Source organism: Ceratotherium simum, chromosome 8 (genome assembly GCF_057802395.1).
Source record: "Ceratotherium simum simum isolate JZ-2026a chromosome 8, ASM5780239v1, whole genome shotgun sequence".
NCBI lineage: Eukaryota > Metazoa > Chordata > Mammalia > Perissodactyla > Rhinocerotidae > Ceratotherium > Ceratotherium simum.
In genome coordinates this window covers 82,479,605-82,497,000 of record NC_141907.1, presented here as the reverse complement: position 1 = coordinate 82,497,000, position 17,396 = coordinate 82,479,605, and the positions used below count along the sequence as shown (strand labels likewise).

Below are 17,396 nucleotides of genomic sequence, written 5' to 3'. Positions count from 1 at the left end.
ATTCATTGATTCAAACCTCATTCTTATGCTCAAATTCTGTGATACTTTTAGAAGTAGGACCAAATCAAAAACTAAACACAAAACGACAATCGACGGGATTATGTTTCAGTTCTCCCTCAGTTGACTTGGTCTATATATAGCAAAAAGATTATGTAAGGTCAAGTATTATAAACAATGAAATGTCACCTGATGTTTTGCAAAATAGCATAGAAAAAATAGCTCAAGGAATGAATGGGAGTAAGACTTATGGCTGTAAGCAAGAAAAAAGGCTTAAACATTCTAGATTTAAATGCAACTTATTGGGAATTTTACTCACTTTTTACATTTGATTTTCCATTCGAGTTGTGTAAAACTATGTGATACTGACAAGCTTCTACTGTATAAATTATTCCGTCTCATCTCCAACACAGAATTAAGAGCCCTTTGTCAGTTTCGCACTTTTCATTTTTAAGAGTAGGAATGTCTTAACACCCCGCCCCCATCCCCACAGGAATATATGAATGAATACGTGCCCGCAGGTACACACTAGCCTTGAAGTGTTAAAACAGGCACCACTGTAACTACCTCCCACTCCAAACTCCCTAACTCCAGACTCCACCCCACATAAGCTCCCTCCCCTTTCTCCCACTGCGGGTCCGGAGTTGGCGCAGCTAGATGACGCAAGGCGTAACCGCCGTAGCCGCCTACGTGTAGCTACTGTCTCTGCCTCTGGGAGTTGAAGTTTCCGAAGGGACTCGTGCGCGGGATCAAGACCACTCCAGAAAGGCTTTCTGCGTGCGCTCTCACGTTCCCCGACAACTACTTAGCTGGGTAAGTCTCCTGGCACTGAGGCTGCCGCTCGCCTACCCTTTGGTATCTTCCGGCCGCAAAAGGGGTGCGACCCGATGCCGCCCTCGACTAACAACAGGGGCTTCCGGGGAAAGGGGCGTGGGGCTGTGCAAGTGGCGGCGGCGACCCTGGTCCCGAAGGAAGTGACGTCAGACACCGCGCGTCCCCGCGGCCCGCCAAGCAGCTCCCTGATTCGCTGGCTGCTGCTTAGTCCCGCCTCTGGAGTGCCTTCGCCGGCAGGTGGCCTGGAGGCAGAGTGGGGCGAGGTTCCGCCGTCCGCGGTGGGGTACTTGCGGTCGACGTTTGTTTGGGGGTCGGGATCTGGTCCCTAGTGTGGGAAGAGTGTGAGTTTCCAAAGAATGAGGGAGAGGGAAATCTGCACTCTGAAGGGCCGGAAAACGAGCTGTGGGTGTGCTACTTGGTAGCTAGAGACCGTGGGCAAGTCGCTCTAACCTGTTCCTGCAGCGAGGGGCTGCGGCGGCCGAGCGCTCCGGGCTGTAGGGAGCCCGGGGCCGCGCTCTGCAGGGGCCGTCAGCCCCGCCGTGTGCGCCGAGGACGGTGCCGGAAGACCTCGCTGTTCCTTGACTTCAAATCGGGACTTTTTCTAGAGAGAGAGAGGATAGCGACAGATGACTTTCCCTCTTGCTGTTTGTTTTTGAAATCCCGCTGCTCTCCCCGCAGCCCTCCGCCCAGGGGCCTGACCGCTGACCCCAGCGCTCGCCCCTGCGCATGTGGCCGGCGCGTTATCAAAGGGTATTGCTTCTCTATCGCTGTCAGCTCATTTACCTCCGTTCTGCAGTTCATCCAACATTCGGTTGGATCTTTCTGGAAGGGAGGCTGTCATAAATTATGAAGACTGTTTATTTTAGCCCAGTCAATAAAATCCATGAAAGTTATTTTGCTTTGTTCCTGAACATTTCTTTTGGCCATTCACCGACTTATGTGGTGTTTCCCCTCTGCCAAAAGCTGTGCTAAGGGGCGGAGATACAACGAAGATTGAGATCGTTTTTACGTATTAGGCCCACACCAAATGGCCTTAGTCATCGTCATCCCGTTCTGTTTTGTAAGACCATCTGATAACCTATTTCTGTGACTAAATGAACCAGATTTTTTTTCTATGCTAAAGTAAACTAAATTTCACACAAATATTTTTATAACTGCTACAAAATGTCATTCTTAAATGTCGGTTGGACGTGGTTGAATGAATGAAAATGTACAGTGAGCGTCATTGTATGTGAGAGAGGAACGCAAAACTCTCTGCCACGGAGCTTATAAACTGTGGCCAAAACTAACATAAGAAGCAAGCATACCTAGTAAAATGCCGCATTTTGCTGAACAGGTGGCTGAACAAGCTAGTGCATAGTGAGATGCTTATTGTAGAAGCAGTGGGAGTTGGTACACATCTTTGTATATAAAGTGTGCGGTGAACAATAATTTATAGGATCTCAAGCCAGCATCATTTTTCTTGTATTCCGTACTTCAATGTATCTAGCTTATTCAAAGCTTAAAAAAGATTCACTGCATTTTCTTAATTGGGAATGGCTTCAAAAATAATAGTGATAATGATGTTGACTAGCTCATGACCTTTCCTTGTGTTTGATAGGCTGTTTAAAAAGATTAGTATGCAATGATAGGCCAAGTTAATTTAACTTAGACTTCTTAGATGGGAAAGGCAAAAGCTCCCCCTGGTGTACATGAGTAAAACATTGCTATACATTGCTTTTTAAAATTTTCACAGTATAGAGCCAATCAGCACTTGCAGTTTTGAACTTAATAGGGAACTAGCAAAAAACGATGCCAGTGATGAAAGGAAATGTTCGTTCTTAGAATATTAATCATTGTTTTGTGAAGGGAGCAATTTGTTTCCTGTGAATTTTAATTGTGCTTTTAAGTTTGCACATTTAATCTTAATAGATTAGCTTATGTTTTCTTCACCCTGTATTGTTTTGGATACATACATTGCTGACTTTTACTTAATGTACTATCTATGAAAAGGAAGTAAAATTTTATTTATTTATTTTTTTTTTAAAGATTTTATTTATTTATTTTTCCCCAAAGCCCCAGTACATAGTTGTCTGTCATAGCTGCACATCCTTCTAGTTGCTGTATGTGGGACGCGGCCTCAGCATGGCTGGAGGAGCGGTGCCTCGGTGCGCACCCGGGATCCGAACCCGGGCCGCCGGCAGCGGAGCGCACGCACTTAACCACTAAGCCACGGGGCCGGCCCTAAAATTTTATTTTAATATAATAAAATTAATAAATAATTTTAATTAATTTAATTTATTTTAATTGTAATCCTGGGGATCACAATATATGTTTTAAAATTTTCTTCCTCCTAATCTTTTCAGGCTTAATTGAGTTTCCCCTGCCTCCCATTTCTTAAGTTGAGTGCTTACCTCATCTTCCAGCTTTTTAAAAAAGAAATTTCATGAATGCACTCAAGGCTATATGTTTATCTCCAATTACCTTTTTGTGTGTATTTCTCTCATCCTCTTATTTACATTTTTTAACTGCTCCAACATAATGCTTTTTCATTCTCTTTCTCCGTCTGAATTCTGAGTCAGGTTGTCAGGATGTCTTCTAATTCGTCAGTTACTTCTTGAATGCCAGGCAATCTGGAGTTTGTCTCATCTGTTGAAATTTTTATATCTTCATTTCCTAGTTTCCAAATTGGTTCTTTTTCATGTATTCTTGTTTTGCCTGCTTTTGTGTCCTAATTTCTTGTTTTGTTTCTACGGTTCTTACTCCTTATGATCTCTGAAAGATTCCAACCAAACTTATTTTAAAGTCATTTTCACATTGCCCTATTATTTTCAATTTGTGTAGAGTGAATTTATCTCCTGATTGTTGATTTTGTTGGTTTTTTTCCCATCATTTCTGTCTTTTTGTAATTTTGCTTTGCAGACTCATCTTGAATGGAATTATCACTTCATCTTTCCAAGCTACCTTTCTATCTACAACTGATTTTATGGTTGCTCCCACACATGGTCCTGTTCAGTGCTTCAGTCCACAGCAGAGCTTATATGGGTGGTTCAGAATTCTAATCATGTAGTGTTTAAAGTTCATATTTCCCCCCCGGGCTGGGCCCAGATTATTGCTGAGAGGCTATGTCTGCTTACTTCAGGTTTCCCCCAAGTACTCAGCTCTGCATAAGCCATAGTCTAATTTTACCTGTTTTCAGTCTTTTTCATGGAAGAAAGAGCCCCACCATCAGCACTAGTTTAAGGGTTCATCTTATACTGTCTCCCATCTCTCTCCCATCCTCTGTTTTGTATTATTATTATTCTCCCTGCTTTAAAGCTAGGGAGACTCCCAGCTGCCTTTGCACAGCAGACCCAGCAGGAACAGTATCTATTCTAGTTCTTGGTTTTAGCTATACCTTTTTTTGTTTCCCTTTTTTATGTTTTATCTACTGTGTCATGTATTTCCAGAGTGGGAGACAAGGTGCCTCAAAACATGAACTTTTGGCAGCCGTCTCTGGGAAGTCTGTCCCCATTTTTGATGCAGTGGCATAGAGGTAGACCAGGAGCTGGTTTTTTCGCTTTGTCTTTCAGTGACACAAGTCTTCTCAGCGCCCTCCCACAGCAGGAGTGAAGCAACACAGCTCTTTTACATTCTTTGGAAACTTTCGTTTTCTAAATAAGGTTTTGGATTCCGGAGATAGTAGAGTTAGATCTGGGTTTGAATATTAGCTCCATCACTTCATTTGTCTAGTCATTCAAAAAGTATTTTGAGGACCTACTTTGTACTAGAATTGTTCTGGGTTGCCTTGTTTCTTAGGAATTATTTAGTAGCTTTGTAATTTGGGGCAAGTTATTTAACCTCACTGTGCCTTCTTTCTTTGTAAAGTAGGCATAATATTGTTTACCTCATAGGGTTGTTTTAAGGATTAAATTAGATAATAATTTTTTTATTAAGCACAGTAAAAATTAATAAATGTTTGCTGTTACAGTCATGTGCCACATAACGTTTCGGTCAATGATGGACCACATATACGACAGTAGTCCCCATAAGATTAGTGCCATTTAGCCAAGGTATGTAGTGGGCTTTATCATCTAAGTTTGTGTAAGTACACAGTGGTCCCCATAAGATTAGTGCCATTTAGCCAAGATGTGTAGTGGGCTTTAACATCTAAATTTGTGTAAGTACACTCTATGATGTTTGCATGACGACAAAAGTTGCCTAACGACGTATTTCTCAGACGTATTCCTGTCATTAAGCGACACATGACTGTTCTATTTTATTACTTTTTAAAATCTTTTGTAATATCATATTCACTCATTTATTTATTCCACCAATATATAATAAACATCTACTAAGTGCCAGGCACTGTGTTAGTACTGGCAATCTAATGTTGAGCAAATGCAGACATCATCCCTGCTCGGATGGAGTTTCCAGTGTAGAATAAATTTGAGTTATTTCTAGATGTTCCCCCAAACTAAAGTTACTGTTTGGTTAGTGGTATATGGAATACTTGTGAACTCTTACTTGGGTTACTAGATGATGCTTTCCCTATCCTAGTAATTTTGTGACCTAGTAAAATGCCACGGCTTTTGTTGTAGCTCCCAAAGCACACATATTAAAATTTCTTGTCTTTCAGTCAAAATTTGGTAAACTTTCTAAGTTTGCTTAGTTATCTCCATATGTCCTGTTACAACATTGTACTTTTAAAGAAAGCAAGAGCCATATAATAAAACTACTGCTTCAATTATGTTCTGCAAAGATTTCATCCTTCCATTATCTGAATTGTTGGGATTTTTCTTTTTTGTTTTAGATATCAGCTTCTCTGCACAGACTTGTTAGCTATCTCTGTAAGAAGGAAGAATCATGGAATTTTCTGTAAGGCCAATAAAACATTTGGAAGCTTCACGCTTATTTGATAGGGATGCGTAACACACATTTTTAAGCTTTGGTGTTGATAATTATTAAAGTGAAAAGAACTCTCAGTATTTCTAGCCCTTTGTCTAATCTGAAGGCAAGTTCACTTCTAGGCAATACATACAAAGATGTGGGTAGTTAAATCCAAATAAAAATGTTTGAGATGGCCCTAAGCATTCCATGACTGATTACAGAATCAACTTACATATTTTTGTTTTCAGCCATTACTAAAGTGGGATATTTACAATTACATGTTTACAATGAAATATATTTGTGGGGGCAACCAAATTTGTTTTCTACGCTATTTAAAATGTACAAATCTATAGCATATCTTTTGTCAAAAACCAATCGTAGGTATACACCTAGATAATGAAAGTAACATTTCTCTTTTGCATTAATTTTGTATTTCTGATTCATTTATAGAAATTTATTCTAAAGAAATAAATTATTAGGTCAAAGGGTATTAATATTTTAAAGCTCTTGAAGCATAGATTTGTGTGGCCTTCTGGAAAAATTATGCCGTGACCACTAAAAGTATGTGAAAACATCCCATTTCATCAAATGATCTTTGCCAGTAAATGACATTTAATTGTCTCAATTTGCATTTTTATTCATTACTGATATAGTTTAATTTTAATCACATCTATTGGGCGTTTGTTGTTTTACTTTTTTGTGTGTTTGTGAATCATGTTCATGTCAAAAGTTGCTTTTCAATTTTTCAGAGGCATCAAATAATGTCATCTGAAATGTTGCCAGCAGTTATTGAGACTTCTAATGCTGAAAGAAAGCAAGACTTAAGTGATCAAGAGGAGAGCCGGAAGCCAAGATTAGGGGAAGGGTTGGAACCAGTATCTAAACGACAAATGAAGAAGCTAATCAAACAGAAGCAGTGGGAAGAGCAACGAGAACTCCGAAAGTAGGTCTCGAGATGCGTGTGTGCTGCCCCGTTCAGACGTCCAGACGTGTGGAGTGTGGGACTGTGGATGGCCCTTGGACACGTTAAAAGTGATTGTGTTAACTAAACTTGGGGGTAGGCATATTGTTAGCTAACATTGTCAGTTGGCTGTTAAAACTGTATGTTTGAATTATTTTTTTAGCAGTGTTGATGAATTTACACTGTACACTTTTTCTCACCCAGAACCTATTGTGAGTAGCAGCACAATTTCTGAAACAGCTGACTTAGATAAGGGATGTAGTTAGTATCCATGTCCTAGATGTGGAACAAAAATAATCACCTCGGAAAGATCAAACTTGGGCCTAACATTGATTTTGCTAGAACTGTTGCAGGTTTTGGTGAGAGCAGTTAGGCTGCAGCTATTATTGTCCAATGCCAGAATTTACTGGGAGCAAATAAGCTATAGTTAATGTAGATCAGAGAAAAAGTATATGAGATTTTTTTTTATACAATTAATTTGACTTTCTTTTTTTCCCTATACCTTATAAATGTTGCTTGAAAATCATGTAGGGGAAGAATAAAAGAAAAATTCATCATAACTCTCAAATTCAGTATTTATAAAGTTTTCTTAGTAAGTGTGATGCCAATAATAAATGAAATTATTAGTAGTATTGTTTTTGCAAACTCATTTCCTTCCTATCAAAAGTTTTTAGATGGACTACATAAAATTGCTGATGTTTGACCATTTTTGATCCGCAGCAGTGGCAGTTTCATATGGTTCAGCCTGCTGATTCAAAAAAGTAATTGCTTCCTTATCTATTTAGAAGAGGTTTGTAAATATCTGAATATACAAATAACAACAAAAAGTTATTTTAATTACTAATTTTAGACAAAAGCGGAAGGAAAAACGCAAGAGAAAGCAATTAGAGCGGCAAGGTCAACTGGAATCAAACTTAGATGGAAATGACAGAAAACGTATTCGAAGAGGTGTTGTTCACAGTACGCTCCGCCTTATCATTGACTGCAGTTTTGACAGCCTGATGGTATTAAAGGTATGTGAATCATTGTCAGAAAGATCCTGTAGGTAAACTAGGGTGAATAATTCTTGCTTTAAATATGTAATATCACTTTCATATAAATTTGTACTAAAATGTATCTTAAATCATGTTTCTCAAAATCTGTGCCCCCTGAATTTAACTAGTAAATTGCTTTTGTGTATATGTATGTGTATAGACAGAGAGAGAGAGAGAGACCATAATTACATTATAAAACTCGATAACTGCATGTTAATCATAAAGATCTGTGTTTTCGTCATTTGTCCTAATCAAAAAGAAGATAATAAGGGGCCGGCCCGCTGGCGCAGCGGTTAAGTGTGTGCGCTCCGCTTCAGCGGCCCAGGGTTCTTGGGTTCGGATCCCGGGCTCACACTGACGCACCACTTGTCAAGCCATGCTGTGGCGGCGTCCCATGTAAAGTGGAGGAAGATGGGCACAGATGTTAGCCCAGGGCCGGTATTCCTCAGCAAAAAAAGAGGAGGATTGGCATCGGATGTTAGCTCAGGGCTAGTCTTCCTCACAAAAAAAGAAAAAATAGAAGATAAGAAATATGATTTGCTTAATAGAACTAGTTCTTATTTAATAGTTTGAGAAACCTGGTTGTTTGAACAATGCTAGTGAAGAGAACATGCTTTAATTACTTTCCAAACTTTTGGTAACTTACTAAAATAGTAATAGTATGGCTCTGAGAGGTTTTTTTTATCTCTTGTTGCCTCTTAAGAAGTGTACATGTTTGATGAACTAGCATTTTAAGTGGATACGAAATATGAAATAATAGATCACTTACAGAGTATTGATTTTACTTATGGTAATTATTCTGTTAATATATGAGGAAATTGAATGGAAATTATCAGAAAGGACTGTATTTCAAAAGAAAAAATGTACCTATCTAGTCATCCCTTCTGCTTTTTCTGTTCCACTGAGATTGTGGAATGGTCATGGATGAATTTGAAAATGCTGCTTTAAAAATTACACTCTTTTGTAGGACATTAAGAAGCTTCATAAGCAGATTCAGCGCTGTTATGCAGAAAATCGACGAGCACTGCATCCTGTGCAGGTGTGTTTGAGGAATTTAAAACAGACTCCAGTTTCCTCTTATATCTTTCTCAGAAGGTGGTGTAGATAATCATGACTGCCTTTACAAGAGTTTCCAGATAATGAGGAACAAAATGCATATTTGAAAAATGTTTTATTTTTCTACAAAAAAAAGTAAAATATTTTAAACATTTCTTCACATATGTCATTCTCAGACACACTCTGCCCAGTCATCATCAGTCTCGTGCACATTGACCTGCTCATTGGTGTCTTTTTATTAAGGGATATACACGTATTTTCATACCTGTTTGTCAGCTCTCAATTCCTTGCCTTCCGGGGAGTGAGGGAACTCTCCTGCCTAGTGTGTGCTATGGTACCTGTTGGGTAGATTTTTTCTACTTAGAGAATTTTGAGTCACAGATAATTTTGAAAGGTATTTCCTTAGCTAGAGTGAAGGAGTGATTTGTGAGACTAGTGGGCCACTATTACACTATTAAGAGTAGGGTCTTTTTTCTTCCAGAATTTGCTTGAATTCTAGGTGATCTAAAAATTAACACTGGCTCACCGATGTTAAGAACCAGAAACTCTTTTTTTTTTTTTTTGTGAGGAAGATCAGCCCTGTACTAACATCTGCCAATCCTCCTCTTTTTTTTTTTTTTTTTTTTTTTGCTGAGGAAGACCGGCCCTGGCTAACATCGGTGCCCATCTTCCTCCAATTTTATATGGGACGCCACCACAGCATGGCTTGCCAAGCGGTGCATCGGTGCTCGCCCGGGATCCGAACCAGCAAACCCCGGGCCGCCACAGTGGAGCACGCACTTAACCACTTGCACCACCAGGCCGGCCCCCAGAAACTCTTAATATATTTTTGGTTAGCTATATTCTTTTGATCAAGTGATAGTAATTTTATATTTTTACATTTTATATTTCTCTCACCCTTGATTAGACTTGAAATAGGTGTCAGGGTTTAGAATCAAAGAAAAATTAGGAAGACTGGACTGGTGAAAAAATAACATTGGTGGCAAAAGAAGGGGAATGGAAACCTGACATGGAGGCAGGGACTTTGTGATCATTAAGGGAGAGGCAGATGATAGGTGCTTGAAAAATGGGATGAAAATGTAGATGGAATATAGAAGTTGGTAGGTTATAAGATACACAAAACATCATTTCTACCACAAACTTATTCTTGTATGTTTAAGGCATATCACAAATTTATTTTTTTTCTAGAATGAAAATATTTTGTGTTTCATTGATGATCAGATGAGTGTATGAGGGAAGTAAAATATTGAACTTTAATAGTCATTTGCTGTCTCTTTTTATGCCTACTAATCTCTTTACAGTTTTACTTGACAAGCCATGGAGGCCAGTTGAAAAAGAACATGGATGAAAATGACAAAGGATGGGTCAACTGGAAGGTAATTAAAATAGATTAACTCTCACATAATTCCAAGTATTTTTATGCTTAAAAGTCTATATTTTTGACCTAAATTCTACATATTGCCAAAAATATAGGAGTCAGCAGTCTCCAAACCCTTTGTATCATGTACCTAAGTCTAAGGTTACAAGACTGGGAGAAGCTAGAGACTGAGATTTCTAGGCCAGCCCTGTGGCTTAGTGGTTAAGTGCGCACGCTCCACTACTGGTGGCCCGGGTTCGGATCCCGGGTGTGCACTGAGGCACCGCTTCTCCGGCCATGCTGAGGCCGCATCCCACATACAGCAACTAGAAGCATGTGCAACTGTGACATACAACTATCTACTGGGGCTTTGGGGGGAAAAAAAGGAGGAGGACTGGCAATAGATGTTAGCTCAGAGCTGGTCTGCCTCAGCAAAAAAGAGGAGGATTAGCATGGATGTTAGCTCAGGGCTGATCTTTCTCGCACAAAAAAAATAAATAAATAAAAATAAAAAGTTCAAAAGAAATATTCTAAAAAAAAAAAAAGAGACTGAGATTTCTATTAGTTTGTACTTGCTCTCATTAAATCTCACTTGCTATTTTACCACCAACCTTAAAACATATTTTTAAAAAAAGGAAAAATTTTAAAGATCTTAATACAATCTCTGCCTAGCAAACTGGCTATCCATTATTTATAAGAATGAAGTCACTCTAAAATTTGGAAATGTGCATGCATTCTGTTTCTTCCAAATCTGAGCTGTCCCATATGGTGTCCACATTCCACACATGGCTGTTGAACTCTTGAAATGTGACTGGTCTGAATTGAGATGTGCTGAAAATGTGAACTATACATTGGATTTCAAAGACTTAGTACCAAAAAAAAGACAGAATGTAACATCTCCTTGAAATTTTAAAAAATATTTATTATATGTTGAAATGATAACATTTTGGGTATATTGTGTTGAAGACAATGTATTATTAAAATTAATCTCACCTGTTTCTTTTTAATTTTACTAGAAGATTCAAAATTACATATGTGGCTCACATTTTTTTTCTGTTGGATGAAACCATTCTCAGTCATTTGCAAAGATGACTAATAGATTGGCTTTGGTACCAATCCCTGAGGGACCCTGTTCTGGTTAGAGAAGTCCTGGGTTATTCCCTTACTTTTTCTCTTTCTCAAAGCCAGTTCTCTTCATGACAAACTTTCCCTGTCACACTCACTAGTCCCGTAATGACTGCATTTATTTTATTAGTAGCCTATAGTGTGAAACATTTTCAAAGGTTTTTTTGAGTTTCAAAGTGCAGCATATTTACCAAGTTTTATGTTGGTGCCTGTTTTCCTGAGACATATTGTAATAAGTTGCAATAGGCATACTTTCAGTTATTTTGTGGCTTATTAAAATTTATTATGTATACCACCAGCTTTCCAGAGAGACATGAATTCACTGGTCTCTAATTACTCAGGTCCCTTTTGGGGCCTTTATTAAGCATAGGGGTCAAATTTTTAATATACCATTTTCCAGAAAAGTGCCTGTTTATTAATCAATAGGTTGTATATTTTAGGTGAGAGGTCTCCTTCATTTTTAATTTCCTTAAAAATTATTGGGTAAATGCCATCTGAGCCTGGTGACAGATCTTCCTTTATTGTGTCAATGTAGTCTGTAAAATTCTGACCGCCAACTGTTGTTCACCTGATCTGACAGTTTTGGTGAAGAGGATTTCAAATGTGTATCTTTGTAAAAGCGGATGCGTGGGATTTATTAAATCTATAAGCCACTTTCTTTTGCGTATTCATGTAGATGTAGAGGAAGTAATTGGAGAAGGCGTTCTTTGGTTGGAGAACAATGTGAGCAAATACATGACAAAAATGCATTTGTTTTGTTGGAACAGAGATAAAGTTAGAAAGGTAGGTTAGTGCCATATTCAGGAAAGAGTTACTAAGTTAAGGAGTTTGAATTTTATCCTACAGATAAAGATAAAACATTGAAAGTAGTGTTTTTAGAAAATGAGTCTGCCATCAGCATGTGGAAGCAAATTGGAGAGATCTGAGGCTAGAGACAAGGAAATAACACTAGGGGCTACTTAAATAATTGAGGTGTGAAGTGATAAGCAGTTGAAGTAGTAGGTTCTAAATAATATATTGTAATGATATTCTTTCAAACTTCCTTTCATATGTTTTTGGATGGGTTTGTCTAGGGAAAAGAATAATAATCATTTTTAGCCAATTTTCTCAAAATCCTTTTAATTAATAACATCTTTGCCCTTGTGTCTTAAAGGATATCCACATCAAACCAGATCATTATAGTGAATTCATAAAGAAAGAAGACCTGATTTATCTTACATCAGACTCACCTAATGTACTGAAGGAATTAGATGAATCAAAGGCCTATGTGATTGGAGGATTGGTAGATCACAACCATCACAAGGTACTATTAAGTTTTCATTTTGCTTTTGCTCATATTTAAAATTGATGTATCAACTTTCTTAATAGTAACAATAATACTAATGATAGCTGATCTTTGTTGAGTGCCTACATATTTCAGTCACCCTCCTAGCTAAGCACAGCATTTCCATCTGTTAGTTTGCTTAATCCTCACTACAGCCCAGTGCAATCAATGCTATTATCGTCTGCATTTTACAGATGAGGAACCAGAGGCACAGGGGAATTCAGTCTAGAATTAATAGTAGTAGGTGGTAAAGCAGATATTTGAAACCAGGCAGATTGTTCCAGAGCCCACATACTTAAATGATATCCTGTATTGATTGAAGATGATGCTGCTAATCGATATCTGGGCCACTGCTAAAATTTATACCACAACTGGTAAATTTATACCAGTTTTTAAATATGTGATTTTCATGGGATGTGTTTTCTATTCTTTTATATTCATACTTTTTCTCTTGCCACTTCCTCACCCTCGTTCTAATGAAAAATTACAGAAATGTACTTTCTAAAAGAAAACATCATTTTGTACTTTGCCAGCTATTTTGCAGCATGCTAAATTCAACCCAACTAAAGAAAAAACATGTTTACCAAGTGTCTGCGGAAGTATCGTCAGCAGAGTTCTGTGAAGTTATTCATTATTCTTGTACAGCACCACTGTGCGGTAGACTTTCTGCAGTGTTGGAAATGTTTACACCATCCTGTCCAGTACAGTAGCTGTGTGGCTGCTGAGCACATGACATGTGCGCAGAATGATTGAGAAACTGAATTTGTTTAAATTATCACTTTAAATTTAATTAGTCACATGTGGCTGCATTTGGACAGTGTAGCTCTATAGCATCATAAGGAATTTTATCAGAATAATCTTTAGCCTTTTTATTTTTTTCGTAGTGGAAAAATTATATTTTGTTATTTATGTAGAACCAAATTTTTTTCTCTCATGTTGTATATTTCTCTGAACTAAAACAATTTTGTTTTCAAGACCAGTTGCCTCAATCTATTATTAATTATTTGTCTCTAAAATATGCAAGCTACTGGTTGAGAAACTTAGCTCTTCCTCCTCTAGTCTGTCTTTTGGCTATTTCAGTTCTGGTTAGACCTAGGCTTTAAGGATTTTAATTTTAAGAAGAGAGAAAATTCATATTCAACATTCTTTTAATTGACAGAAAGAGAAAAATAAAATTTATAGGCAAGTTTTAAAATTTCTCAATTCAAGTTTTCATTTAATTTGTCTTTGTCATTTGTGCCTCTTAGTATTATGTAATGAGACAGAGTTTTATCTTTTACATTCGTGGAAAGAGTAATGGTACTTCTCTAGGAATTCAGTTTGAGTATTTTAAACTGAGAGAAAAGGCAATGTGGGATGGTGAAAAGGTATTTGAGTCAGGAGGCTTGAGCCAGGTTTTCCTATGGTTCTACCCCTGGGGAGCTTTGTGACAGGGCAGGAAGCATGTCTTTGGTTTCCTCATCGTAAACTGGTTAAAACAAATGCCCTAAGCATTCAGACTACTCGTTGTCAAGAGAACATTTCCAAATTAGCAGTTAAACACACACAAACACATGCGCACACTCACTTCTTCAGATAATATTCTCTGAACTAAAGTCTTTTCTAAAAATTGTTTATTCTGTCATAGACTAAGTTAAAATAATTTGATGTTCTAGTCCAAGTTACAGTGTCTTTGTTTTAGGGACTCACCTATAAGGAAGCATCAAATCATGGAATTGATCATGCACAGCTTCCCCTTGGAAATTTTGTGAAGATGAATAGTAGAAAAGTTTTGGCAGTTAATCATGGTAAGCTATAAGGGGATAAACTGAAAATATGCCTGAGTGAACATTGTGAAGAATAATATTATGTTTATGTTTTGGTAGAAAATATATACCTTGCTGGAGACAAAATTGTGAAATATAATCGTGTATAATTTGTTTGAATATAGAAATAATACATGCATATTTTAGAAAATTTTGAAAAGTATAAAGAAAAGTAAATAAGCTGTAATTTCACTACCCAGAGATACTTGGTATTAACTTTTTGGTGTACTTCCTTCCAGTTTTTTTCCTATGCATATATAGTATTTATTACATAATTAGATTTTTACTCTATTGCATAAAATGTTAAAAATCTGGGGTGTTTTTTCCCCATTTATAATTATATTTTTCCGTGTCATTGAATCATTGTTGATGACTATGTAGTGTTCATCATCTGAATATATAATAATTTAACCATTCTCCTGTTGATTTTTTTTCTTTTTACTATTATAAATAACATTTTAATAGGCATTCTTGGACCTAAGTCTTTGCCTAGAGTTTTGCTTTTTAAAAAGTTTTTAATAGAGATTTTTGTTAGAACACAACTTTTTTGGGCTCTTTTTATGTGCTACACACTTTAGCAGGCTCTAGGGAGTTATAGAAATGAACTTATTGATTCAGAGAATGAACTACTTCTAAGACCTTTGCTAGATAGTGGAAATTACTTTTCCATAAAGTAATCCAAATTAACCCTTTAGCAGTGTATTAAAGTGAGAGTACCTTGGAGACAATGTTAATATTCTTTACCTCTAACATAGGAAAAAAAAGCAGGCAAGACGCTTCTCAGAGTGAGTGGCTCTTTATAGGAAAGATAGAAGAAATTTAGATTAATGCTAACTTTTTTTTTCTGTTTTTTATGTTAACACATAAAGGATAAAAGAAGTGAAGGGCATGAAGAATAGGAAGGAAAGGAGAAAGGTCCTCTGTCTGTTGATTATAACTGACAAGGGTAATGGTAAACCTCTGAGTGCCTAAGAACTAGATTGAGGAGAAACTAGAGAAGAGAGAACAGACCTGAGAGCCTTGGGGCCAAATTGGCTCTGAGAGCCAGCAGGAGAAGGAAGTGGTAAGGACAAAGTAGTTACCAGATGTACTAGCACACTTAACACAAAAGCACTGTATTTTAAAATAGAGTATGCAACATTGTGATGAACTCAGCTAAGAAATGTATGGTGTTTGTCTTTGTTGCAGTGTTTGAAATTATTCTGGAATACCTGGAAACAAGAGACTGGCAAGAAGCATTTTTTACTATCTTACCCCAACGGAAAGGAGCTGTTCCCACAGACAAAGCCTGTGAAAGTTCTTCATGTAACAAGAAATCCGCCAGAGTTGAAGGTGGATTGGACAGTGATTCCAGTGAGGAGGAAGATAGCAGAAATGAACTAGATTCACCACGTGAGGAAAAAAAACAGGATGAAGAAAACAGCACTGAATCTGTAGTCAGCTCTGTACCACACTAATGTCATCTGGGGTTTTTTTTTTTTTTTTCTTTCAATTTAGGGAAAAATTAGGAGAAAATGAGGTGCTTCATAGAATATTCGAATTGGAAGAAAATTTCATTTTCTCTTATTTCTGCTGTGAATTTTTAAAACTTTTTTTTAGGGCCGGCCCTGTGGCTTGGTGGTTAAGTGCGCGCGCTGCGATGCTGGTGGCCCGGGTTCGGATCCCGGGTGCGCATCGAGGCACCACTTCTCCGTTCATCCTGAGGCCGAGTCCCACATACAGCAACTAGAAGGATGTGCAGCTACGACATACAACTATCCACTGGGGCTTTGGGGGGAAAAAATAAAATAAATAAAATCTTTAAAACTTTTTTTTATAAAAAGCCCTTATAAGAAATCATTTTTTGTTTTTGCATAAGATTTAAACATGTAAATTTTTTAATAGTTTTCTAAGCCTCTAATAAGAGTTTTTTGAGAATTTTATTTTATTAGTAAACCTTCATTCTCTTATTTACTGGATTTGTATTCTTTAGAATGTACCTTCTGACCTTTCAGTTTTATCATCTTATGTTTATCTCAATGTCTTTCTGACTTATTGTCTACTTATTTATGGAGGCGGATATTCATAAATCTCCTGTAAGTCTACCAAAATATTTTGTATGAGAGGTTACCTTCTATTTGCAGCTTTTATATTCAGTTTCGTTACTTCAGAGGAATATAGTGATTTTAGGAAGAAGTATCAGATTGATAAACTCACCAATTTATCCTTTGAACTGTGGAGCCCATCTCTGTTCCTCCTTTGTGAGGCCTTTTCACCATTCTAAAAGCAGTCGCTAAAGACTTAAGAACCTCTTTAAGATATTTTCTTAATTCCAATAGTGGTGATAAATTATTTCAATTACAAAATTTAATTTTTCAGGCTAGATTATTTTAAAAGGCTGTTGAAGGATCAATTTTGTCTTTACCTAAATTTAAAAACAGCTCTTAGCAGCTATCCTTTCCTTCCATATATACTTTTTTTAAATAAAATATCTGTTGGTTCTTAAAGTGTATAAAGTTAACTTGATATGTGCATCTGCCTACTATCATATAATAATATTCAAGCTAATGTAAATGTAATGTAAATAATATAAGCATGTGTGAAAATATGCATATAATTGTATATATATCTGTCCACAGTGTGTATGCTGCTCAGTTATTAACTGATGATAACAGGATTGAGTTGCCATATATCTGTTATTAGTGTGAATGACTGTGTTGAACAACACTAAGGAATTTGAATTTCATAAAGTGCAAAAATCCATAACTAAACATTTATATGAGGACATTAGCGAGGGGAGATGGGGCTAAAAGGAGATGTTTCAGTTTCCTGCCAGTAAATGTAGAGCAGTTATGTCTAAAGTGATTGTTCTTTGTCACAGCCAAAGTCAGATTTCAGAACCCTTCACTGAGTTTGGATAAATTAAGTTTCTATTCTTTTTACTAATTGACATCTCAAATTATATACACATTCTGTAGAAGGTTCACTAGGTTTAGTATGGATGTTCACTGTCTCTTACTTCTTGTTGCTTTATTCTTAGTAATCTATTATAGTTATCCATTTAAAGGAAGGTATG

At 37.1% G+C, this 17,396-nt stretch overlaps 2 protein-coding genes across 5 annotated transcripts in view; one reads left to right on the top strand and one right to left on the bottom strand.

Moving 5' to 3' along the window:
* Positions 1-689, bottom strand: part of MTTP (microsomal triglyceride transfer protein) — a 55,203-nt gene extending 54,514 nt beyond the window's left edge. For both annotated transcript variants that reach the window (XM_014787910.2, XM_087434631.1), the window contains exon 1: positions 317-689. The gene's annotated coding sequence lies outside the window, so the exon portion shown is untranslated. The remainder of the gene's footprint in view (positions 1-316) is intronic.
* Positions 665-17,010, top strand: TRMT10A (tRNA methyltransferase 10A). Of its 3 annotated transcripts, none has more exons than XM_087434633.1 (8): positions 665-810; positions 6,429-6,622; positions 7,491-7,653; positions 8,642-8,713; positions 10,032-10,106; positions 12,366-12,515; positions 14,218-14,323; positions 15,530-17,010. In XM_087434633.1, the coding sequence occupies exons 2-8, from the start codon at positions 6,441-6,443 to the stop codon at positions 15,796-15,798; spliced, it is 1,017 nt and encodes a 338-aa protein (XP_087290759.1). In that variant the 5' UTR covers positions 665-810; positions 6,429-6,440; the 3' UTR covers positions 15,799-17,010. The 3 variants fall into 3 exon arrangements, with proteins under 3 accessions (XP_087290759.1, XP_087290760.1, XP_087290758.1); XM_087434632.1 differs by lacking the exon at positions 665-810 and adding an exon at positions 3,682-5,667; XM_087434634.1 differs by lacking the exons at positions 665-810; positions 8,642-8,713 and adding an exon at positions 3,680-5,667.
* The last annotated feature ends 386 nt before the right edge of the window (positions 17,011-17,396 follow it).